We start from the raw sequence: 26,316 nt of genomic DNA on the forward strand, positions 1-26,316 counted from the left end.
TGTCGTTAGATTACTTAAAATATGTACTTCTTCTATGGGCTTTTGTATACCTCGTTTTGAAGCTACAGAACAGCATGCGTAGTTTTTCCTCTGTGGTTTTTCCCTGAGTTGATCATGTGATGGTTCTGCAATGTTGTAATTCTTACAAATATACTCGAAAGCAGTTCTCACGTTTTCAGAATAGTGCTTCGTTATATCGTACAGGGACACTACGGTATTATTATCCATACTTTCAAAACAACACAACAACGAACTGATATAAATATACGACGAATCGATTCTGTAAAATACTTAGAATAGGAATTTCTAATTTTATTAAACGTACCTAAGTACCAACAAAGTCATGAATACAAAATCAATTTAAAAACATACACAGCAGGTACGTCATTTCTGCCTCCGCAGGTAAATAATGTGATTTTAACCAAGCGTATACGCGAAACTATTAATTTTCTTGCATGAATCAAAATGTTCAAAATGGCATAACTCAAAAAGTGCACATAAGTGCACTTTGAAATTTGGAGACAAGTTAGGACATGGTTCAAATTTTAAGCTGCAAAATTTTCAGATCGCACAAATGCACACAAAAAAAGTACTCCATTAACAAAGTTGAAAAAAACTAAATTTTGAATAAAAATCCATCTTTTTTGATTTTTATTATATTTTTTGGCCTGTAAAAGTGTGTTTTGTGAAATGTTATTGAATAGTTGAATTCAATTACCTTTCTGAATATATATAATGATGCAGGAAAAAATACATAAACAGCTACACAGTACAACTATGAAAAATAATTATTTTTTTGTCAAAAAACATGTTTTTTCTTACCATATTCGCCTTTGAAGGTCTGCAATTCAGTGAATTTTGAACCTACAACTTTCAAACTCCGGATTTTTCTTAGTTAGAATGTTTATTTTCGAAAAAAAATACCAAAAAAATAATTAGAGTATGTCGGTTTTTCGATTTATGGCCGCCTGAAACCCCATAGTGGGACACCAGTTAAACTTTTTTTTTAAATCAAGAGTTTTTTTGAAAAGGTCCTATAAACATATGAAACACAATAGCTTATAGGGCCTTTTAAAAAATCCTAGAAATGAAGTATACGATCTTTAAAATTTAGATCATTGAATCTCAAGACAAACTGCTTTTGTCCGTCGGCGTGCCGCCCAAGCTATGATGCTATGGGGTAGGCTTTATCAATCTAGTGTTTTTAGTTTTCTTATGGCGTTAATTTGGCATCAAATTTCTTAAACAACAATTCTCTACGTGATTCCTGAATGACCTACAACGATCTTTAAATTGTCCTAAAAAAAGCAAAGCAATCCACTTTAACGACCCCCGGGTCTTTTGTGGTCTATATTGCAAGTTTCTGCTCATTTCTAGGCGTCCGAAGGTTATGTGTGGTAAGTCACCAAAAATCTCTTTTACGCAAATGGACCGACGTTTTACTTCCCCATGCGATAGAAAGCCAGGAGGATAAGGCGGGAATCGAACCCGAGCCCCATAGCAACTTAGGGTCCTATCAACTTGAAATTAGCGGAGATTTATTACAAAATACAACCAGAGTGCTAATAACCCCACCTTCCCCTAAAACCCATATGCCAAGTAGCGACAAAAAGGCCGCAACACATGACAGCCTCAGTTCATCGTGTTGCTTGCTGTCTGTCCAACTGGAATGTGAAGAATACTGCTCGCAATATGCCATCCTGTTGGGTGGGACCGAAGTCAGTCACTCAGTCAACGACGGGTGGTCACCCTGCAAACCCTCCTCAGCACGTGGAGCGCGAAGGGAGGGGTCACCACATTCCTGGGATCCTCCGAAAAAGTGTCTCAGACACACCGAAGAAGGAGGAGAAGACGAAGAAGTTATTGCGGCTGTTACGTATACAGGGGAAGAGATGACTGCGGATAAGCTTTTATTCATCACAACAAACACAGCAGCAGCGCAAATTTAAATATATGTATTAAATAAAAATAAAACGATGGAATTCCGACGTGAGCTTTCGTGGGGTGAACCCCGTTCGAAATGTCGTACAGCCCGAGGGCAGCCAACGGAGCCTTGCCGTGTCGTGTTGGGACGATCATACTTTGTTTGAAACTTTCCATTTCCAGTCAACTTGTATGTTTGGGTTTGCGAGAAGTTCCGTTGGAATTTTGATCTTTCATCTTCAGCATTTTGGAGTTGCGCGTTAAAAACATAATTAATTGTGATTTAAGAAGAAAAGTTCTGTTCGAATTGGCTAGATTTTCAATTGATAAGAAAATATAGTTTATAGGACCTTTTCAAAAAAAATCTAGATTTTTAATTGATGAGAAAATATTACCATTGTTTAGTTTTTGTCTTACGATCGGGGCAAAAAGTATCGAAATATCTGTAGTTATTGGGTGGACCTAAAAAATGCATAATGAAAGCTAAAAAAAACGTGACTCAATCCACCTTTAGGTGGTTGGTGCCTTCCTCTCATTTATAGAGTGATTCATACCCCCCTAAAATGTCCACATGGTTTATGGATCTCCCCTAACGTGATCGCTGCACCTCAATCAAATCAAATCAAATTATTCGCTCTACAGCATTGCCTTGGCGTTCTCGAATGTGAGATTCCTACACGAAACTAAGTGTCCGAAGGCTTGATTGTTGAGGCAATTGCAAACCTCTTTTTACACCTAAGCTTCCATCCACCCTGGGATTCGAACTGACGACCTTTGGATTGTGAATCCAACTGCCTACCAGCGACTCCACCTAGGCAGGACCTAGGGAGACGACTCCTACACCTGGACTGAGCCCTTTAGGTTAGACTGGGGCCAACATTTACTTCCCCATCCGACGGAAGGCGTGGTCAAGCAAATCTCGTCTCGAATGATGCCACGTGGACCGTCTGGGATCGAACATGAAACGTTTTCACAAAAAAAGTATTTTTCCATTATTTTGAAAATGCAATGCTTCTTAAAAAACAGTTTATTGTTATTGCAATATGGGTTTCAAATAATCGGAATTTATTTAAATTTCGAAAGTAATAACATCAAAACTCAAAATTTTCATAAAAATCCGTATTTTCGAAAAAGTACTCAAAATTTATTTTTTTTCGAATTTTTTTATTTTTTTTTGAAAATTAAAAAAAATTATAAGATCACGTATTTTTCAAAAAGTACTAAAAATTTATGTTTTTTTTGCATTATGACATTTTTTTAAATACTAACATTTTCCATGAAACAGCGTATTTTCGAAAAAATACTCAAAATTGCAGTTTTGAACTGAACTGACTTTTTTTTCAAAAATATGTTGTTTTCTGAAAAATTTGAGTTGAAAAAAATGTGTTACTTCTTTCGAAATGTATGAAAAAATCCCGATCATGATATTCAAATTGTAAAACACCGAAATTTGGATTTTTTTTTCGAAAATACGTTATTTTATGATAATTTTGAGTATTAAAAAAACAAGCCTTACCCGACGAACTTTGTTCTGCTTTTTTTCGTTCGTTGCCGTTTCGTTGACTTTAATGCTTATTCGGACTCCTGTGATCAAAATTTGATTTTACAATCTGCAGATTTTCCGGAACCGGTTCCAGAGTCACCAAAGTTGTAACTTATTGGCGTAAGAACCTTCCTTGGACTTATACAAACCCAACGCAACAAAGAGCACCTCGATCCGACACTTCGTAATGAACTGATTCGCGTTCGAACAAAACCATTGAAATTTTTTATGTATATCTGTTATTATTTTCGAAATATATGAAAAAATCCAGATCATTTGAGACCCATATTGTAAAAAAAACTGAATTATTAGGTATTTTTTCGAAAAACGTAGTTTTGTGAAAATTTTTAGTATTCAAATTATTGTGTTATTATTATCGAAATATATGAAAATATCCCATTCTGCATTATAAAAAAATAGGAAAAATACGATTTTTTGTTGAAAATATTCATGTAATTATATTGCAATGGATAGCTGACATTAGAGGTGGGCAAAAAAAGCGAACCGCTTAAAGAGCCGGTTCACTGAAAAAAGCGAACGAACCGTGCCTCACAAAAAAGACCCGTGGTTCTTTCCTGACTCTGGTCTATTGAAAGAACCGTTTCAAGACGGCATGATTTTTGTTATGAATAAAATTTATTGAATTTCCAAAAAAAAAAATGTGGTATGAAACTTGTTTTTGAGAATTGAAAATACAATTTCAAATATGTCCATGCTTATAAAAAATAATCCCAAAATTAAATCATTTGTACATTAAAGTATAACTGGATTACAAATTTGAGCATTTCAAATTGCATTATTTCTAAAATATATTTCCCAAAAATCTACTGAATAGTTTAGAGATTTTCTAAAAAAATACATCCTTTTGTCCAATTAAACTTTAGCGTTTATATAAAAGAGTTCACAGAATATTTTATTCCAATAAAATATCAGCGTTAGTTCAACTTTTGCCGAAATAAACGCAATTTTTAAATAACAGTCGGCTCTCTGGCTGTCGATCTTCTCGATATCAATAATTCTCCATCTATCGATGAATTCTTCAGTCCCTTCAATCTGCATACTTCAATTATCTTCATTCCTCGATATTTTCCCTTGCTTGAAGGATCTCTTTCTCGACGGTCCCTTGGATTCTATTTGCTTTAAAAATCTCTTCCGGTTGTCAATATTTAACTTTTTCATGGCTTGCAGACATTTTTCTTGGCGAAACGAAGCTTTGAAGGGTGTTTGACATTGGTTTGTTTTTGTTTGATGGTCGTTGCCATGATTCTCTCCCATAGCTGAGTATCAAGAAAAAAAAATTTCAATCGAGTCTTCATTTTGCATCGTTCTGTAAACTGAAGATTCTCTTCCTCGACGGTCCCTTGGATATTGACAACCAGAGAGTCGACTGTATTTGCATTTTTTTCAGCATCCTAGATTTATGTTTGGATGCCAATCAATTACACAAATGTTTAGGTTCGAGTAGAAATCTTGACATAGAGACTACAATGGTTTTCAAGAGCTTTTCTCGTTTTCAGTTTATTATATAATTTACAAAAGTCCAATGTGTAATAACTTACACGTTTCTTTAAAAAAAACCCCATTTCATTCCTAATTTTGAAAAAGAGCGAAGGAGCCGTTCAAAATAGCGGCTCTTTTTAATGAACGAACGAAAATGAGCGGCTCCTAAAAAAGCGATTTTGCCCACCTCTAGCTGACATCATTTTGATTCTAAAACATTATAATTTTTTAAAGTTTGGATGATTTTTCATAGGATTATAGCCAATGTCTCTCATAAAGCCAAAATCCCATAAGCTCTGTGCCTCAGTTATGGACGCCTCGGTTTTGCATCCCCCATATCGTCGCCATCGTGCTAACTTGTCGTACGTGCATTTTGGGCCAAATTGAGTTTAGAACGCCATTTTGTGCAGCTCACAATGCCTCACCTTTTGACCGTCACAGATCCCCAAAATTCGATTTCAATCCTGAGATATTCAACAAAAACCGAAAAAACTCCGTGCATTTTTGTCACTTTACATATGAAAGTAGTTTCAATCTTGTCGTGCTATCTTCTCACTCCATGAAAATTGATGTAAGTGCGACAAAAGGCCAAAGGGATTTCAGGCCAGGAAAGTCAGGATGCGTTTGTCGCACGTACAAGCTAGACTACCGTAAACATTTGTAATTATAACTCGGGACTCCAGCAACCAACTTCAACCAAACTTTGGGACAATGCACAGAATGGTGAGCCAAACAAAACGTGTTTGTTATTGTTTACATTGCGTGCTTTCGTTTTTGAATATTCAAGGTCAAACATTAAAACGCGTTTTTCTCGGAACGTCAAAATGGCGGGTGCGACAAGATAGCACGACGACGTCGATATGCGGTGCTGAACCGAGGCATGACTGTAATCAACTTAAAAAAATATTTAATTTGTTCATCTTTACGTCGTTTATATGCTAATTACTAAAACAAGGAACATTCGATTTTTTTTAGAGCAAAATAAGTGTCGGCGATCGTGATAGCTTTAACAACGTATTTGCAGATACGCCAGATAAATCTGCCCTTAAGAAAGTATGGTGTATCGCGATTTTCGAGCAAAAACGCGCTTTAAACCACTTTTGACAGGAGCACTTCTTCAAATATTACACCCAACTGGCAGTCGCATGATTGTGATGCATGGCGGCATGAAAGTATATCAGAATCTGCATGAAATCTGTCCTCATGCATTTTTTGCGATACAGGAGTATGACATTTTTGCCCGTTACCGACAATTATCGACATTACCGACGACTTTTTGGTTGTATTTCACAAAAAAAAACACTTAGCAGATCGAGGATTGAACCACCAACTTCTTGGTTATTGATCCGACACGCTACCACCGCGCCATGGACGCTTGATGAAAAGTGGGTGAAAGAGCACCAACATATGCTTCTCTTTGGAGTGTTGCTCGGGGACGGGCCAGCTTTATATGTGTTGGTGAGAACTGCAGATCGCTGAAATTTTTACACGCGGGCAAAAATGATCTACGGGCTTGCTGCAAAAAATGTTATAAAATATGACATTTTCTGCAGCAAATCCAATGTTGCAGATTTTGAGATATATTTTTCCTTTGGGTGTAGGATTGATTTTTTTGACTTATGATGCCATTATTCAATTATCTTAGGATAGATTTTTTCAACCCTAAAACATTACTTCCTGCGTTATTCTTCTAGCTTTCTTGGTCAAAATGACGATTTTACATTTTTGACGAAAAAGGCGATTTTTTTTATCAACCCTAAGCTGGCTTGGCCCACCCTAATGGCCAATTTCAAACATCAAAATCAAACCATCCACATTAACGACCCCCGGGTCTTTTGTGGTCTCTATTGCAAGTTTCTGCTCGAACCTAGGAGTCCGAAGGCTTGAATGGGGAGAGCACCCAAACCTCTTTCTACTCCAAGGAACCTTCCACCCCAGTGTTTGAACTGACGACCTTTGGATTGCGAGTCCAACCGCCGCCAGCGATTCCACCGGAGTAGGCTTGGTTTGGTGTGTTGTTTGTACTTATGGTATGGAGACGGCTCCTACACCTGGAATGACTTAACGGCCTAACAACCAAGGCCGGGACCGACGTTTTACTTCCTCATCCGATGGAAGGTTGGAGCAGATGGGAATCGAACCCAGAATCATCCGCTTACAAAGCGGACAGCGTAACCATTCGGCCACGCACTGCCACGCCCACTGCCAATTTCAAACATGTATGTGTTATAATTTGAACTTATTTAAAATTTTGTGTTTATTTTTTTTTAATTGCTTGATATTGGGGGCGATCGTTCGCCAGCGTGGTTGCTGCCGGTAGCGGCAATGCGACCCAGCAAGAAGTTACGGGGGAAGATCTCTTTACCCTGCCAGAGTTCTTTGCTCTCGCAGGGGAGATGATGACGTGGTTTCGGACCTGCCGTAACAAGGCGGAGCAATTCTTGGCCCTTGGGGAGCCGATGATAAAGCACATCTATAAAGGATAAAAAACTGTGATCTAGTTTTAAGCTTTCTCTATTTCTATCCCCTTTCCCTTGCAATTTTAGTAAGTTTTTTTTTTCTTAATTTTTCTTACTCTTGGTGACACCTTTATTTACAAGCAATAATTGTTCCAAAATGGATTATGATGTAACACACAGCTGAAAGGAACTCCAAAACTCTGTTATGTACCTCAAAAGAACTTATTGTATCTTGATTATACACCAATAAAACCGAATTGAAATTGAATTGCTTGATATTATCAAATTTTTAATAAAATGACAATCTTTGTTAAACAAACATTTATTTCAAATAAAACATTAACTGTAAGGTTACTAATTAATGGACTAATGGAATTTATATCGTTTTACACACTTTTTATCTTAAATTTGTGAGAAGCACAGGGTATTAAAAGCAACTTTACGATTTGTCATAAGGTTTGAAGATTTGGCAGTCTTGCTATATACTCACGCCATAAAAAAAAAATGTTATGGAAATAGTTGAATTTTTGCACAGATCATCATTGAATAGTGAAAATATTCTGCTCAGTAACTTATTATGTTTTGTTATTTGTTAATTTAGTTAATTCTCTTTGTAAGATAGGATTTTTTTGAGTTAAACGAGCTGTCATCAATTTAATACCACAGCAGGACTTTTGAGTAATTCAAATTAATACCACCACCTTCATATATCGCTCCAGGGCTTGATCTTGAACACCGCCAAGAAGTTACCAGGCCCAGCTGCCTCGCAGAGGTAGCACCCTGGTGCACTCGATTATAATTTATCATGCCACCAAACTGCTCCAACTATTCGCTGCTGAAAAACGATAAACGTTAAACCTGCGCGGTTGGCCATCGCGAAAATCCGGCAACTTTCTGCTGACATTAAAATATTTTACTTTCATTTCCAGCGCCAGGTCCACATTTTCTCTCACCACCTTGGATCAGCATAAAAGAAATCGCGCTCAGCATTTTGTTTTTTGCTTGCTTAGCTGTTAAGCAAATTGCGCATAATTCGAGTCCACTTGCCATGGCCAGTTCCAGCAGTCGAAACGTCGCGTTGGGTGTGAGTTTTTCACAACAGTTAACTTTACGCGCGAAAAAAGCTCACGCGTAATGCGCACGCAACCATTTTTTTTGTATCACTTTTGGAGGCCCTCCGGAACCGGATCTGGACTGGTTCTCAGCGCTGTTGGAGGGCCGAAGTGCGTGGGAGTTGCCTTCACCGCTCACCCCCTTGTGGAGTTGTTTAATTAATTTAAGTCATTAGTTTTCATGTTCAGTGCGGATACGGTAACACCTTAAAGAATCGGTTTTGTACAATTGCAGTGGTTTTCATTCCGAGTGCTGACAAAACAACACAAAACGGCTTGAAAACCTCTGACTTTAAGGGTCTCTGGGTATGGAAAACTCATTTACTTTTATTGCAAACAAGTTAATAGCTCAAGCAACTCTACGACTTCATGTGAAGAGTTATTGGGAGTCGAGCCTAGCTGTAATCGCGCACAGTTTCGCTGCGTGAGTCATGCCGGACCTACTAGAGCAATGAACACGCTTATTTTTCAAATGTCTTGTCTACCACAGCTGGCGCTGGAGCCTGAGCCCAAGAAGGGCGCCTTGTGCGCGATGTCGATCAAGGATTTTCTCAGCCGTCGAGTTGTTAAGCAGCCTATGTGGCGGCCTAAGGTCGGCGGCGCCACTCGCGTTGAACTCCGGTCGATTAGTCAGCGCGACTTTGCGCAGGAGAATGGCATTTTCTTCACGATTTTTCATGAATCGAGCCGGACCAACAACAATGAGTCCGCGCGGCGTTAGTCCCAGGCGCGCTGAACTAATTGACAATGAGTGCAGATATAACACGTTTTTCGGAAAACAATGGTTGGTGCATATATTAGATTTAATGACCGGTGGAAACTGGTCGGAACTCGAAACGAAACTGAACCTTCAAAGTGTTTGGTTGGTAATCAATTTGGACACAGTTGGGGACTGTTTTGTTCCTTTGTGGGATTCCACGCTATAGTATCGCACTTACGTGTGGGTTCTTGAGAGTCGGAAAACTAAACGAGCTTATGCAACTTTTCACGTTTCCAGACATTATCTCAAATCGTTGTTATCGTGCTATCTTGTTGCACTACGTGCTGCTTGAGCTAAATTGAGTTATGAACGCCATTTGTGCAACAATTCAATTTTTAAAAACAAAAAACTCGATGCAATGTTGACACTCTTTATATGAAATAAAGTTCCGGTCTGATCGTGAAATCATGACATACCTCTATATTTGTAACAAGTTGCCAAAGGGAATTTGATTACACCAAAAAGTTTCCGGGTTATCGCGAGTTGAAAAATGAGGGCTAATTAAATGAAACTGAGAAAAACTCATTTTCCACCTAATTAAAGATTCAAGAGGCTGTATCTTACCAACCATCATTTCGATCTACAAAGTCAAAAAAGGAAAATTGTGGGAAATTTTCTAGAAATTCTTTTTTTTTGCAGGGATCCACAGAAATAATAAAGATTATTTGCTTTAAAAAACTAAGAATGTTAAAATTCACAGAGCTTATTAAAAATTATATGATGAAAATTAAAACAAATGCTCATGTTTTAAGGAAGGCAAAAACTCAAAGAAATAAAACAAATAAGTTGCCTTAAAAAATCAAAGAATGGAAATCATACAAAAACTATTTATATTTACTAATCTAATCTAATCTAATCAGACCCTACACAGCTAAAAAAGTAGTAATCCAGCTACGTGTAAAAGGCCTGGGTGTAAAAGAAATATTGCATTATTTTATGCAATTTTATGTGATTTTACACCCTCAAATATGTTTTTTTTTGTGTTTTTTTTGTGTTTTCAAAAAATGTACATGCTGTGTGTGGGGTGGGTCTCGTGGCGCAGGGGTAGCGGCTTCGGCTGCCGATCCCGATGATGCTATGAGACGCGGGTTCGATTCCCGCCTTATCCACTGAGCTTCTATCGGATGGTGAAGTAAAACGTCGGTCCCGGTTTCTCCTGTCTCGTCAGAGGCGCTGGAGCAGAAATCCCACGTTAGAGGAAGGCCATGCCCCGGGGGGCGTAGTGCCAATAGTTTCGTTTACATGCTGTGTGTAATATTAAGTGTTTATTTTGACGAAGGTGATGTGCATGCTTTTGCATACGATTTTACCATCGGATTTTTTGCTGTGTAGCGCAGCCAATCTTTCGAAGGGATCCTGGAGAGTGCCTTAGGTTAGATGACGCCTAGCACTCTTCTTGTCATTCATTAACATTTGTAGTATGCGCCATTGCATCGGAATGCATTGAAACATCACAAGCGTTAAAGCGGCCAGGCCTACTGCGTAAAGCCGTATCGCAGAGATGATCCGTAATGGAGTACCCGACGCGATTGGTAGTAAGCAATGTATTCCTTATGGAGCGAACTGTCAAACTACCACTCGAATCGGGTATTCCATTGGGTTGAGTTTGAGCACTGAGTGTTCGAACAACAACACAATTCTGAATCGACAGGGGAGGAACATTGTATTTCCACGAATGCCCTGGACACTATTTGCCGTGGTTATAGCGCCACAACTCGCTTCTCTGTAACAGTATTCCTAATTCCAGTCCAGTCCAGTCCAAGTCATGGCCTAGTGGTTAGCATTTTTGCTTACCAATCCAAAGGCCGGGGGTTCGAACCCCGCCTCGAGCGACTTTGATTTTTCGTTCATATTTATCATTTCTAATTTCTGTGTTCTAATCTTTCTCGTTGGGAGCAGATGGGCATCGAACCCAGAACCATCCGCTTACAAAGCGAACACCGTAACCAGTCAGCCACGACCGCTCCATTTACAAAAAACTACACAGCAAATAAAGTAGTAATCCAGCTGCGTGTAAAAGGCCTGGGTGTAAAATAAATTTTGCATTATTTCATGAAATTCTGTGTAATATTACACCCTAAAATATGTAGCCCATCAGTATGGGAAACCTACTTGACCAAAATGTCAAGCTCACATATACGTTTATCCTTTCCATTTCTCATCGGTCTGATGGCCAAGCGGGCTAAGACGCTAGTCCTTACTGTAGGTGCTGAGTTTGAGTCCCGTCGGTTGCAACTTTTTTTTTGTGTATACAAAAATTGTACATGTAAGTGTGTTGTAAGTTGTAATTGTAAGTGTCTTTTTTGACGAAGGTGATGTGCATGCTTTTCCATGCGATTTTACCATCGGATTTTTTTCTGTGTATTTATAATTAAATGCTGAAATTTAAATAACTGCTCATGTTTGAAAGAATGTAAAAACTCACAGAAATGATTAAACTTAAATGAAAGGCAAAAAAAGCAAAAAATCACAGAAATTGTTCCAAATTATCTACTGAAAACTTAAAGAACTGCTCATGGTTGATTAATCTAATCTAATCTAATCAGACCCTAGCGCAGCCAATCTTTCGAAGGGATCCTGGAGAGTGCCTTAGGTTAGATGACGCCTAGCACTCTTCTTGTCATTTATTAACATTTGTAGTGCGCCATTGCATTGAAATGCATTGAAACATCACAAGCGTTAAAGCGGCCAGGCCTACTGCGTAAAGCCGTATCGCAGAGATGATTCGTAATTGGGTTGAGTTTGAGCACTGAGTGTTCGAACAACAACACAATTCTGAATCGACAGGGGAGGAAGAAGCGTGGGGACACACCACCATACGCTCCGAGATTTTAGTTGTATTCGTTGGGAGCACCATGCTAAGAAGGTTTGGTACTCCGGGACCCTCTGGGATGGGACATTGTATTTCCACGAATGCCCTGGACACTATTTGCCGTGGTTATAGCGCCACAACTCGCTCTAAAGAACTGCTCATGGTTGATTAAATGCAAAAACTCAAAGCAATAATAATACTAAGAAATAAATTTGGATGTCGGACTGATGCGTGGAGCGTAACGTAACGTCGTCGCCAACGACAAAGAAGGTCCCAACCAAGGATCGAAACGTTGGCGATGACAAAATATAAATCGACGCGATTTTTGTGACTGAAAGCCGCTAAGAAATAAAATACCAAAAAAAGCAAAGAAACACAACAAATATTTTAAATTAAATGATAAAATTTTTAAAAAGAACTGCTCATGTTTGAAATAATGCAAAAAACTCACAGAAACGATACAACTTACATGAAAAACAAAGAATGTAAAAAGCCATAGAAATTATTCCCAATTATATGATGAAAATTTTAAAAGAACTGCTCATGTTGGAAGGAATGCAAAAACTCACAAAAATTAAACAAATAACCTGCTTAATAAAGAGAAAATGAAAGCAACTGAAAATATTTAAAATTATATGCTGAAAATTTAAAGAACTGCTCATGTTTGAAAGAACGCAAAAATTCACAGAAATAAAACAAATAACTTGATTTAAAAAATACAAAGAATACAAAAAAGTAACAGAAATTATGTAAAATTACGCCATACTAAACATGTTTAAAAATGCCTATGTTTGAATGAATGACACTCAAAGGGGTTGACACCTTTGTTGTAGGTATTGATGAAAAAACGAAACTATTGGCACTACGCCCCCGGGGCATGGCCTTCCTCTAACGTGGGATTTCTGCTCCAGCGCCTCTGACGAGACAGGAGAAACCGGGACCGACGTTTTACTTCACTATCCGATAGAAGCTCAGTGGATAAGGCGGGAATCGAACCCGCGTCTCATAGCATCATCGGGATCGGCAGCCGAAGCCGCTACCCCTGCGCCACGAGACCCACCCAGGTATTGATGAATACTGTCCTAAAAAATAGTTTTTTTTTCACAAAAACTCAATTTCCCAAAATTGGTATTTCTTGATTTTTTAGATCTTTTGATATGTTTTAGGGGACCAAAACCCGCAACGTTTGAGCCATAGAGAAGTATGGTCAAAAATTTGGCCACCGAGTAAGGATTTTTTGAGAAATAGTGATTTTTGAAAAAAAAAAAAAATCGAAATCTTATTCTTGAAATTTCTTTAACTTAGTTTTGTTATGTAATTATGAATTTGCAATCGAAAAGTACTTAACAGATTTTTTGATAAAGTGCCTCGTTTTCAAGGTATTGCCACCGAAGGTTTGATTTCAGTTAAATATTTGCAGTTTTTCGATTTTTAAAAATAGTGACCATGAATGACCATTTCTGAAAATATTTTTTTTAAGGGTGCACAGCAACGAAGAAAGTTGTTGTATTCTTATTCCAAAATTGTCAAACTTACGAACCCAATCCTGCAATAACGGGATTGTAAAATTAAACAAACTTTAGGGGATGAATAAAAACATATTTCGATAGTACCTGTAGTTTTGACGATACTAAAATGTCTGTAACAAAAATCTGGGTGCAAAAGCTCTGGCTCTTAAAGTTCAGAAAATTTTCTAAAAATTGTCTAAGAGACATTGAAGATTGGACCTCTGGGTGCTGAGAAACAGCAGCTTTTAGAAAAAGAAACAGGAAAATTAAAGTTTTCTAAGTCGTAATATTGAATGTAAAATATATTTTTGAAGAAAAACTGGGTTTAAAAATTAAGATTTGCATTCGAAATTTTAATATTTTCAAATTTATTTTTACACCAGAGTGTAAATTTCTAGCATTGGACACAAATTTCCGCAAAAAACCGCCACCGACATTTCCAGCTTCCCCGAAAACCCCTCGTCACCAATTATGAATTATTCGATTCGATTGTTTGCTTTCCATCCATTAGAGATGAACAGCCAGCGCTCAAACGTTTGCACAGGTCCCTCCTCACCTTCCCAAAGCTTCTCAAAAGCGCATACAAAGCAGCGAGCAAAAGCTCGCCGCAGCTCATTACACCCTTAATGGACATGTCATTGCCAAATTTTGCTGCGCCATGCGCATTCTCTCCGTGCATATGTGTTTGTGGTTGTGGTGCTGGTGGCAGCGCACAACGAGCTGGAGAGTGAAATTCCAATTGAAAACAATTAGACCATTCACAGCTCCAATTAGTTGGCGTTGATGGGATCTCCTATTTCTATAAAGCTCGAATCGGCAAATAGTTTAGCGAAACAAAGAGATCCGCGACGGGTTGGGGTTGCATAATTAAAGAGTATTGGGGGAACTTTTGCTGGGATTAGTAATTGGACCAGAGTGGATACAAGTTTTGTGCTTTAATTTCGTTGGAACATTTCTATTTTTGGGCTTAGAAATCGTCACACGTCGCTTTTGACGTTCCAAGAAAAACGCATTTTAATGTTTGAACTTGAATAAACAAAAACTAGAGCACGCAATGTAAACAATAACAAACACGTTTTGTATGGTTGTGCATTGTCCCGAAGTTTGGTTGAATTTGGTTGCCGGAGTCTTGAGTTATAGTTTAAATTGTTTACGGTTTTTGAGCATGCACGTGTGTCAAACGTGTTCTGAGCAGAAATCCTTTTGGCCAGTTGTCGCACTTACATCAATTTTCAGGGGGTGTCAAGATAGCACGACAAGATTGAAACTTCTTTCATATGAAAAGTGACCACAATTCACGGAGTTTTTCGGTTTTATTGAATATCTCAGGATTGAAATCGAATTTTGGGAATCTGTAATAGTCAAAAGGTGAGGCATGAGCTGCACGACAATGAGGAGTTTGGCAGTTCTGCTTTATGATTCAAGATCTTAAACCAAGTTTTATGAAAATGACACTGTTCAGTTGGTATTACTTAACCTACCAGGTACGAAGCATTCAATCAAAGCGTTTTTACGATTCTTTGTGTTCCGTCTTCCTATCACCGTTGTCCCCGTTACATCGTTACACACATCGACCACGCTTCGAAAGCCTGGTGGTTCACGCATCGTTTAGTTCGCCAAATGGCACTTGGCATGCAACCAGAAAGAGTTCCCTTCTTGCGCTTGCCGTGATCGGTGAGCCATAGAATGCGCAAGCGCTCTTATGCAAAATATTCCGGCTTCTTCGGTTCGATAGTTCTTTCTTGCGTGCATATTGGCGGTTATTGCAGGCTGCCAAGTAGGTAGGCTGCGCAGCTTTTTGTTGCAGAAGCCCAGTTGAGGTGTAACGCTGTGCAGCTATTTGTATGCCCACTTCCCGTACTCTTCGTGCGCCGCACATCCGAACCAATCCGCAATCGCTGAAGACACACGTTTATTTACAAAACAGTCAGCGTGACTGAATATCTGGCGCAAAACATGTGTACCTGATGGTACATACATAATACTGGAATGTAAATAGGGCTCTTCTTGAGCTTCTCCTCGTAGGCAAAACATCCGAGCAAGAACATCACAAGAAGCGGTTGTGCCTGCTTCGCAAACAAACAGAACTCCAACAGCTCGCCTCCAAAGTCCCAATAAATGGCTCTCCGTGTGGCAGCACAATTGTGAAAGGCACAAGGTTAGGCTAAATGTTACCACACGGCGGCGCCACCAACTTCAGTGTGGAGATTGGGAGAGATTTAAATAGCGAGTTCAGGCTTCAGCTAAAAGGTGCATAAAGAGCATTCGCGGCACGCTAATGCTAATGGTAACATTTGCAGCTCAACACACGGGTCCTATTAGTCAGCTGAGGAGCGGAGTCTGTCTGCTGTTAGACGGAGATACTTCTCGAGAGGGAAAAGGAACGAGGACGAAGGTCTCGTCGCGGAATAGGTCGTGTTCTATGTGAAGTGCTAACCGCGCTAATGATGCTTCGTAAGAAGTCCTCTCTACCGTTTTTGGGTCTTCCAATTTGAGCTTCTCCGTGATGTTAGAAGAGCAATGTGTGTGGTGGCATTTGAACATCAAAAACTTCAAGGATTCGTTACAGTTGGTTAGAAGGGGCAGCGTAAACGTCCCAATTTGAGAATATTTTATTTTAAGATGTGCGAGAAAATGTAACGTGAAAATGGGATAAAACTTAACACTGAATGAAAGGTCGTTTCACTCATCAGGGGTCTTTCAAATATTACGTCCAGAGATTTTCATGATTTCATTCTCCCCTCTCCCGTGACACAAAATTGCAAAGCTCTTTTTGTCACTTGAAACATGATATCCAGAAAACACTTTTTTATAGAATAATTAGGAACAGAAAAGTAATTAGGAAGTGAAAAGTTCAAGCAAATATGGAATCGACTAAAATATAATATTTTTTTTTCAAAAGTAAAAAATGAAAAACTGTAACTCAGTATTGATTGGAAAATTCATAACTCGGTCAAAGATTTTTTGGCCGTTCTGGAAAATTTCTGAAAAGTCGGCAATTGACAAAATACAAACTTATGGGAAATTGGACGAGCTTTCCGGTAAAAATATTTACGAGACTGAAAAATCAAGTCTGTCATAAAGAATTTGTCAAAAACCACTTAAAACCTATTTTTCAACATTTTTATTTTTAAAACCGCTGTATCTTCACAAGGATTGGACTTAGGACAATGGTCAATATGGAGACTTTTATGTAAAATTGTCTGGGAAATCGATTCCCACTATCGGTTTTTGAAAATTTTGACGTTTAGACCACTTTTCAAAAAAAAAAAAAAAAAAAAAAACAGTTTCAGTAAATGATTTTTTTATTTTTTTAGGAGAGACATACCATCGCATATTCGCTCTACAGCATTGCCTTGGCGTTCTCGATTGCGAGATTCCTACTCGAAACTAGGTTTCCGAAGGCTTGATTGTTGAGGCAATGTCAAACCTTTTTTTACACCTTAGCTTCCATCCACCCCGGGATTCGAACTGACGACCTTTGGATTGTGAGTCCAACTGCCTACCAGCGACTCCACCGAGACAGGACCCAGGGAGACGACTCCTACACCTGGACTGAGCTAACGACCTAACCTTTTTAGGTTAGTCCGGGCCAACATTAACTTCCCTTCCGACGGAAGGCGTGATCAGACAAATCTCGTCTCAAAATTTGCCACCGGGACCTTCTGGGATCAAACCCAGGCCGACTGGGTGAGAGGCAATCACGCTTACCCCTATACCACGGTCCCAGCATATTTTTTTATATTTTTTTTCATATATTTAACAATAAAAAGGCTCAAACTCTTTTGCGTTTTCTTTATTGTAGTGTTGACATTTTTGCAGGAAATGTGCAATCAATTTGCATTGTGTAGATTACACAGTCCAACAAGATTTTGTCTCTGAGACGAGTATATGTGTTCCTAGTAGAATTTTGCCTGCTGAATCCGAATCCGGGTCCAGAATTGCTCCAATTGGTCCCAATTTTGAGATACACCCGTTTGAAATGTTAGTTTAGGCCAAAATTAGCTACTTTGTTGACTATTTTACAAAAGAACTATTGAATAAACAACTAAACCAATACATGTATCTTAAAGTTCACGTTTTCCCCTTTCTGAAACACCCCTGGTTTTTAAAATTTGATTGTTTCTACGCATATTTATAACCATTTTAAAATTATATTTTCAGTTGGTACTCATTCAAGTTTTTCCAACTTGCATGCAAGTCAAATTTTATTTTTAAAATGACTATAAATATGCGTAAAAACAATCAAATTTTAAAAACCAGGGGTGTTTCAGAAAGGGGAAAACGTGAACTTTAAGATACACGTATTGGTTTAGTTGTTTATTCAATAGTTCTTTTGTAAAATAGTCGACAAAGTAGCTAATTTTGGCCTAAACTAACATTTCAAACGGGTGTATCTCAAAACTGGGACCATTTGGAGCAATTCTGGACCCGGATTCGGATTCAGCAGGCAAAATTCTACTAGGAACACATATTCTTGTCTCAGAGACAAGAAATATTTGATTTTTTGTTGAACTGTGTTATTCTAATGAACAATATCTTCAAAAATATGTTTTAATTTTGAAAATGCATTCTAAATGCTTGTAAAAATCTTGTGAAATGTTTTAATTAAACAAATTAAAGCCTAAATGCAATGTATTTACAACATTTCGTGGCAAGTGGCAGATTTCGCGGCTTTCGTCAAATCGTGAAACATCACGATCCCTAACAATCTGGTTTAACATTATCAAAACAGCAGAAAATAAATGAAATTTCAATGCATAGTATCGCAAAAAGTTTTTTTAACCCAAAACGTGTTTTTCCTCAAAACTTAGATTTTTTAAACTTATTTAGTAAAAAAAATGTTTTTATGTATAAAGCATCTAACTTCAATTCTTGCATCGACATGTTGTAACCATAGCGGCTTTAAATCAAATTTGCTATCAAAAAGTACTCTTAGGAAACTTTTTTTTTTAAACTCGCAGTTTTTCCATTTAATAAAATAGTGCCCATGTGTGCTAATTATTGAAAAAAAAACTTTCCAAGAGCTGGAAACGGCTCAATACTTGTATTTTGTTTTTTTTTTGTGATGAGAAATTTTAAACCTGCCTCTGTTTTCAGTTTATTGAAATGAGAAAACAAAATGCAGAAATTATGTTTTTCGTGACAAATACTGGTGTCAGCTCTTGAACAAATGGTAAAGCTTTTTATTGATGGTTTTACTCCAAACAACCCTATGTTTTCAAATATTTGAAGAAAGCTTTGAATATATTTTTGCATTTTTTTGAGAACAAACAATAGAAAGTAATTTTTCAATGATTTTTTTTTGTATTATTATGCAATATGATTTAAATTCCCTGGGCCTTGTAAAGTCAAGGGGCATGATTTGATCCTAGTGCATTAGTTAAAATTTGGGTAAACATTCTTTTTTATAAGCACTATGGACACCACTTCATGCTACGAGAACTCGCTTTGCCGCAGCCCCAGGGCTTACGCGTTGACCGATAAGCTGTCTTCGTGAACTAAGTAGTTCTCCGATAGTGAAAATATCACAATTGCACAAGACACCGCTGCTTCTGTGACTTTTTCACTATCACAATGTGGGATTTAGGTTGGGTCTTCAGGATAGTACAATTGTGTAGTTGCTTAGCATTAGCAATAAATCTGTATTCTTTCAAAATCTATTTATAGTTAAAGTTAGTTGCAATTGTTAAGTAAGAGTAATGCTGTCAATAAACTTTGATTGATGTAGAATACGAGGCATTCTTTTATGTCAAATTGTCCATTAGGGTGGGTACGTTTTTCAAAAAGTTCTCGGATCAAGTTTTAGTATGGTTCCCCTTGTAGGGCATGCCCATAGGGACTTTCATGCCAAATATCAGCTCATTTGGTTGTAAACTGGCTGCGCGCATCAAGGTTAAAGTTTACATGGGAATTACTATGGGAAAATTGGACTTTTTGTTCAAGCGCTCCTACAGGTCTGAGAAAATCACGCGCCAACTTCTGGTATGGTCAGGCCTATGGGGAATGTTCTGGAGAACAATTTACCGAAGAGAGCAAATGGATTCGTTGTCCCTAGACCTGGCGCATCGGCAAACAATCCGATGTCTCCGGAATCAACGGTTTTCCCTGAAAAGGCATCAAATTTTCCTTAGCATGCTATGAAAACTTAATGAACACCGCGACGCCACACGTCAGGCAGCTACCACGTGGATGAAAAATTTGCAAAAAAATACAAATTTGCTATGCAAAGATTCAGAATTCGACTGAATAATATCAGGATTGCTCGCAATGATCATTTTCTAGTTAAAAGAAAGTTTGCAATTGAATATTCCAGCCGTTTCTCACCCACGTGGTAGCTACCTGACTATGGCGTCGCGGTGTGCATCAAGCTTTCATAGCATGCTAAGGAAAATTTGATGCTTTTTCAGGAAAAACCGTTGATTCCGGAGACATCGGATTGTTTGCCGATGCGCCAGGTCTAGGGACAACGAATCCATATGCTCTTTTCGGGAAATTGTTCTCCAGACCATTCCCCATAGGCCTGACCATACCAGAAGTTGGCGCGTTATTTTCCCAGACCTGTAGGAGCGCTTGAACAAAAAGTCCAATTTTCCCATAGTAATTCCCATGTAAACTTTAACCCTGATGCGCGCAGCCAGTTTACAACCAAATGAGCTGATATTTGGCATGAAAGTCCCTATGGGCATGCCCTACAAGGGGAACCATACTAAAACTTGATCCGAGAACTTTTTGAAAAACGTACCCACCCTATTGTCCATAGAGTCTCGATCAATCAATAATGTAATGATATCGGACAAAATTCGTTGATCTGTTGAACTAACGGTTTTCGGATTATGGTTGTATACGGATCTTTTGGCGTAAATGGTCATTTCTTTTTCAAATCGCGATTCTATCCTATTTGTATATCAGTTCATTTTTTTTAATTGTTTTTGATAGAAGTAGTACTACAACAGTTAAAGGAATGTTTAGTTTTGAACATCAAGTTTAAAGGATTTTAGATTAAAGTTTAGATTTTTAATCCAAAGTAGTTAGCAAATGAATATTTGGACTTATATGAATAATTGAACATTTTGGACTTATGAATAACACACAACTGTGCATTTATTCTAGAGTCAGATCCATACAGCGTCAGTGTTTATTTGGTCGAAGTGTACTAATTCATTGGCAGATCTGATTCTAGTTGTAATGTACGACAAGACTACTGACGGACGTGACAGGACGAGGGCCCAGTTTAGAGGTTTCGACATCAACGATGTGCGGCTGGATCACCCTCCCAAAAAGTCTTTTATTTTTACACATTCATCCCTCTAACACCTGTAGTTGCCCAGTGCTCCATAATTCTATTACTTCAAATTGTAATTTCTTTAGTACTAAATATTCAACCAATTCAAATAATTCTTTTTGCACAAATTCGATTTTCATCTCATTTGATCATGGTAAACAAAAACGTAAAAAAATCACAGTTTTAATTTGGAGGTAAAGAGTTAATATTGTTTTGATGAAATAACATCAATCTGTTAAAAGCTTACCTAATTGTAATAATGTAATACTCATTAAGCAATAAGTGACAAATGACCTCTCTAGGTTAAAGTCACGTTAATAAAATAAACCACAACATTAAGCAAGATCTATTCCCAGTGGTTTCAAAAATTAATATTATCAAAAATAATTTTGATATCATAAATTCTGATAATCTGATTAATTATATATAAGCCAAACAATACATTCAATTAAACAAAATCATGTTGAGTTTGTTCATTTATTATTTTTTCAGAGCATTTAAAAAAAAATGTTCTAAAAATTTAAGAAAATGTATAGTTCCTCATGAATTTCGGGAATTCCCGCGAAAATTGCAAATTTCCCGGGAAACGGGAAATTTTTTTTCGGGAAATCCCGGGAATTCTCGGGAAATTGGACGCTCTAGGTCTGGGAGGTGAGATTGGGTCATACAAACATCGGCATTTTTGTACGACCTAATCTCACCCCCCAGACCCAATGTCACCCCTAATGACGGTATATCAATTTATTGTCATGGAAATCTATCAGAATTTGCGTTTTTAAGCATTTGAAGACAAATGAAATAAATTTCGGTTGGTATTTTTACAAAATGTTAATTTATTGAAGTTTAAAAAAGTTTGTGCACCTCAAAAAATGTCTGGCACAAGCTCAAAAATCCTTGATAGGGACAGCAAATATTCGAGTAATAAATTTGAAAATCGGGATACAAACTATTTTATCCTGTTTCTGTTTTAACTGAAACAAAACAATTGATTGAACACTCCGGCTTTCATTTACTTTAAATGAATCATTTTTCACACATTCCTTGGCATCTCAGCTCTCAAAAATCATTCATATCTTTTTTGTCTAGAGTCCAGTACTCTAAAGTGATTCAGTTTTTTTTTAAATCCAAAATGGCGGCCAAAATGGTGTTGATTAAATATTGGAAAAATGCATTTATTAATTTTATAGGCAATCAACTAATCAAATTTGACTAAAATGGGGTCGCAGAACTCGACTTTGATGCTTAAAGCAAGAAAATGAAAAAATACGAACAACAACTTTTTTTTTGTTCGCGATCCCATACAAACTTTGGATAATCGATATTTCAGATAATCGAAAATTCGGATTATCGAGTCTGGACTGTAGTGTGCAGCTTTCAAACACACATGCCGCGAAAACCGGAAATGTGGCATATGCGACACAGAAAACACCGAAAAATCAACGCAAACATTGAAATGGCATTCGCGGAAAGTGAACGTGTTTTCGTGTGGTGGCTCTGGCATGTAATCTGATTAGAAAGGAGCATATTCCGCTCATCTTTTTTGTTGGATTCGCTCCGAGAATTACTTGAAAGCTTCCATTTTCAATTATCGTGATTATCGCCACCAGAAATCGGAATCGGGGCGGGTTCTTTGAGTTTCGATTTCCGAAAGGAAACAAATTCACAGCCACTTGATGATCTTGAAATGAAAGGTTATTGATTTCTTTTCTCTCTTGTTTACTTCCAGGTTTGGAATCTCAGACGAGATCTCTGCAGAACACGTGCTGCTCTCTATTACGCGTGGATGCCACCAGTTCAAGGTTGAACTTTGTGTGGAATTTGTGCTTGTTTAAGATATTCATCTTCTAAACAAGATCAACCGAGTGAGTTTGTGTGTGAGTGTGTGTTTTTGAACAAACGAATCATCGAAACAACGAAAGTAGTGTGCCAAAGCTCTTCAAGTGGAGAGAGTCCGAGAATGTTTTAGCGCTTGAGTGGACCATTGGTGAAACGAGAAATGCTGCTGTGCAGCAGCAGCATTCCGGTAGTGGTCATCGTCGATACAACGGACAATCATGTTTGGAGTGGTTTCAACGATTCAGCAACATCCACCAATCGTTAGCTGTTTGCCACCCCGACCGATAAGCAGCGGAAGCGGTAGCTCTAGTGTCGACGAGGAAGATTCGAATTCCACGACCGCTGGGACGACCAGAAACGGTCCGTCCGAGATTATCAACTCGGTTGGCGTTTCGGGTGGAAACGGAACGGACGGAACTGGTGGCGGTGGAGGAGCGCGAAGTGTTGTCAATATGAAGTGGAACAGCAGTTCCACGTCCAGCAGCTTGAGCAGCAACAGTGGGAGCGACCGGAAGAGCACGTTCTACACCGAGCCGGAAACGAAGGTGAGATTTTTTTAAGATTTAAGGATTTTTAATTAATAGAATTTTACATGATAAAGGTTACCAAATTATGTTCCAGTTATCAGAAGGTGTGCCGAGTATCTTTCAGTACATAATTGATGGAGTACTTCGAGTCTAGATTTGACGCAATTATCCACTAATTATATGATGGCTTTGATAGCAGTAATTACCTCACGCGCTTCAATTTCAACCAGAGGTCTACAAGGTTCACGCCTATCTGGCAAAGGAAAAGCTTTAACAACTGTTGTTGGCAACTTGTTGCCCAAAAAAGCCCCCGTCAAAATAAACTGTGCGATTTCCAATATCTGGCTACTGGTCTTTGCGGCATGCAAATTACCACCCCTCGGAGGAGAGAGGTTGCCAGCAGCACACACAATATTTATATACAAACAAACCAATTAGTGCCCACTATGCCGCTGTTTGCCCAATCGAATCGAGTCGAGACCCTGACTGAAATTATTAATTTGCTTCCAATTACATCCGAGCGAATTTTCAAAGCCTCGAATCGTTTAGCCTTTACCAAATTGATCCAGCTATCAGCTGTCGACGATCGCGTTGAAATGTTGAAAAGCTCGAGAAAACCGTTTAAGCGGGCTTTATTGGTTAACGATGGTGATTTCGAAAATTTCGAATGTTTTTCTTCTAAAGTTGTCCGTGTCGACAACTTTGGGGCATCAGTGGATGGTCTTGAAGTGGACCCCCCAAAGTGGGAGTTAGGAAAATTTCTGACCTACCCCAACGAAATTCAATTTGTTGTTGGTCACTTTTTCGTTTGACACTGTTTTAGTTACTACCCCCTTGGTTGGTCAAAGTATAACTGAAAAGTGGCGAATTGTCACTTTTTACACGGCGCTCACGCACACTATCAAAACTAACGTTTGGTAGTGTGTGTGAACTCCATGTAAAAGGGTTGTCAAACCAAAAAGTGAGCCCGTTCGTCTGACAATTGTTGGTGTAAAGCCATCGGGGTTTGAGTGTAATAAACTTTGAGTGAAACAAATTGGCGAAACTAGAAAGTCCATGTGTAACAAGTTCGCAGTCCACACTTAAATCATTGGCGCCCATTTGGGATCAGCTGGACTGATGAATGAGAAATAAAAAATGAATTGAAAATTGCAACATTTCACACTTACTGCTCCCATGTGCATCGTTGTTGAAGACGAACCAAACACAATCAGCATGATGTTAAATCTAATGTGATTTGTATCTAAACAAGTCATTATGCTAGCGGTATTGTAATGCAAAACACGGCTTATGATTTTATTATTATGATTAGTCTCTAACAGCTGTTATTCAACCAATTGAGGAAAATCAGAGCCTGTTAAATTGAATCAACAATGAACAACTCAAATAGCAAAAATCGAAACGAATACATGCAAACGACTAAGATTGATTTGGTCTTCATTCGGTATTGTTCCAACAGCAGCTTTCAACTAGGAAACTTCAGAGATTAGAGAAATGATAATTGTACACAATTCACCGGGGTGCTTTATCAGTCGATCTACGAACAGCATTGTAGCATCAAAGTCTAGTGATCAGCAGATTGGACGGTCAACAATGCCTCCCCAAACGTTGGCAAGATGAGCCGTGCGTCTCCATCCAAGTGAAACCATCCTGTGTGATGCCCACTGGTACAGTGAAACCTCTTTTTACGCGGTGGCGTAACGGTTTTTATTTCGAGGGAGCAGCTGTGGCTGAATGGTTACAGTGTTTGCTTTGTAAGCGAATGGTTCTGGGTTCGATTCCCATCTGCTCCCATCGAGAAAGTTAAGGACATAGAAATACTTGAAATGCTGAATATAAACGAAAAATCAAAGTCGCCGAAGGCGGGGTTCGAACCCCCGTCCTTTGGATTGGTAAGCAAAAATGCTAACCACTAGGCCATGGCGACTTGGTGAGCATAGACTGGAATTAGGAATACTGTTACAACCAACCCGCAACGCCTTTCGAGGTGTATCCTAGGGTTCTACCTCTCCTACTAACATTGAGTCCAAAACCTCCCTACAAACATCTATACCACTAAGGTGACGTAGGGGTCCTTGCGCACTTTAGATAGGTGTTTACTAACGATCCTTCATATCCCTGAGGATAGCTTGGACCCGGCCTGGACCCCCTTATGCCCTGGGCTGTATTACACACTCATCAAAAGATGAAGACATGGTATCTCCCGTGTTGGATTATTGTTCCGGATGAGGGTCTAACACAACCAGACCAAACAGAGGGATAAGCGTTGTGGAGCCTTCCGGTGGTGGGGCGTCCTCCAAATGCTAATGCTAATGCTAATGGCGTAACGGTTTTTATTTCGTTGATTTTTCAAAAAAAACCACTTTTGCAAGCTTCAAAAAGCGTTTTGTAGATCTGAATAAAACCTTCAAATTGATTTTAAAAGATTTCAAAAATGTTGCGTCGTTCCAGAGAAATTGACAAATTAGAAAAACGTAACGCACCGCGTAAAAAGAGGTTTCACTGTATACCCAACTGGGGATTGCACGAGATTGATGTGCATTTAAGTGATTTTGTTGATTTTTTGCATGAAACCTACATGTGACTCATCAACATTCAATAATCGAGGTTCGATAACACTTTTCAAGGGAGCAGTGCGTGGCCGAATGGTTACGCTGTCCGCTTTGTAAGCGGATGATTCTGGGTTCGCTTCCCATCTGCTCCAACCTTCCATCGGATGAGGAAGTAAAATGTCGGTCCCGGCCTTGGTTGTTAGGCCGTTAAGTCATTCCATTTCTCCATGCCATAAGTACAAACAACACACCCAACCAAGCCTACTCCGGTGGAATCGCTGGCGGCGGTTGGACTCACAATCCAAAGGTCGTCAGTCCAAACACTGGGGTGGAAGGTTCCTTGGAGTAAAAGAGGTTTGTGTGCTCTCCCCATTCAAGCCTTCGGACTCCTAGGTTCGAGCAGAAACTTGCAATAGAGACCACAAAAGACCCGGGGGTCGTTAATGTGGATGGTTTGATTTTTTGAGCACTTTTCAAGAGACTAACATTCCCATCCACT

At 38.7% G+C, this 26,316-nt stretch overlaps 1 protein-coding gene across 2 annotated transcripts in view; it reads left to right on the top strand.

Moving 5' to 3' along the window:
- The window catches only part of LOC120428122 (uncharacterized), a 109,426-nt gene that overhangs the window by 12,676 nt on the left and 70,434 nt on the right, over window positions 1–26,316 (top strand). For both annotated transcript variants that reach the window (XM_052708218.1, XM_039593108.2), the window contains exon 3: window positions 22,629–23,283. In XM_052708218.1, the coding sequence (XP_052564178.1) occupies window positions 22,957–23,283 (327 nt within the window). In that variant the 5' untranslated portion in view covers window positions 22,629–22,956. The remainder of the gene's footprint in view (window positions 1–22,628; window positions 23,284–26,316) is intronic.

This window comes from Culex pipiens, chromosome 2, assembly GCF_016801865.2.
Source record: "Culex pipiens pallens isolate TS chromosome 2, TS_CPP_V2, whole genome shotgun sequence".
Classification (NCBI taxonomy): domain Eukaryota; kingdom Metazoa; phylum Arthropoda; class Insecta; order Diptera; family Culicidae; genus Culex; species Culex pipiens.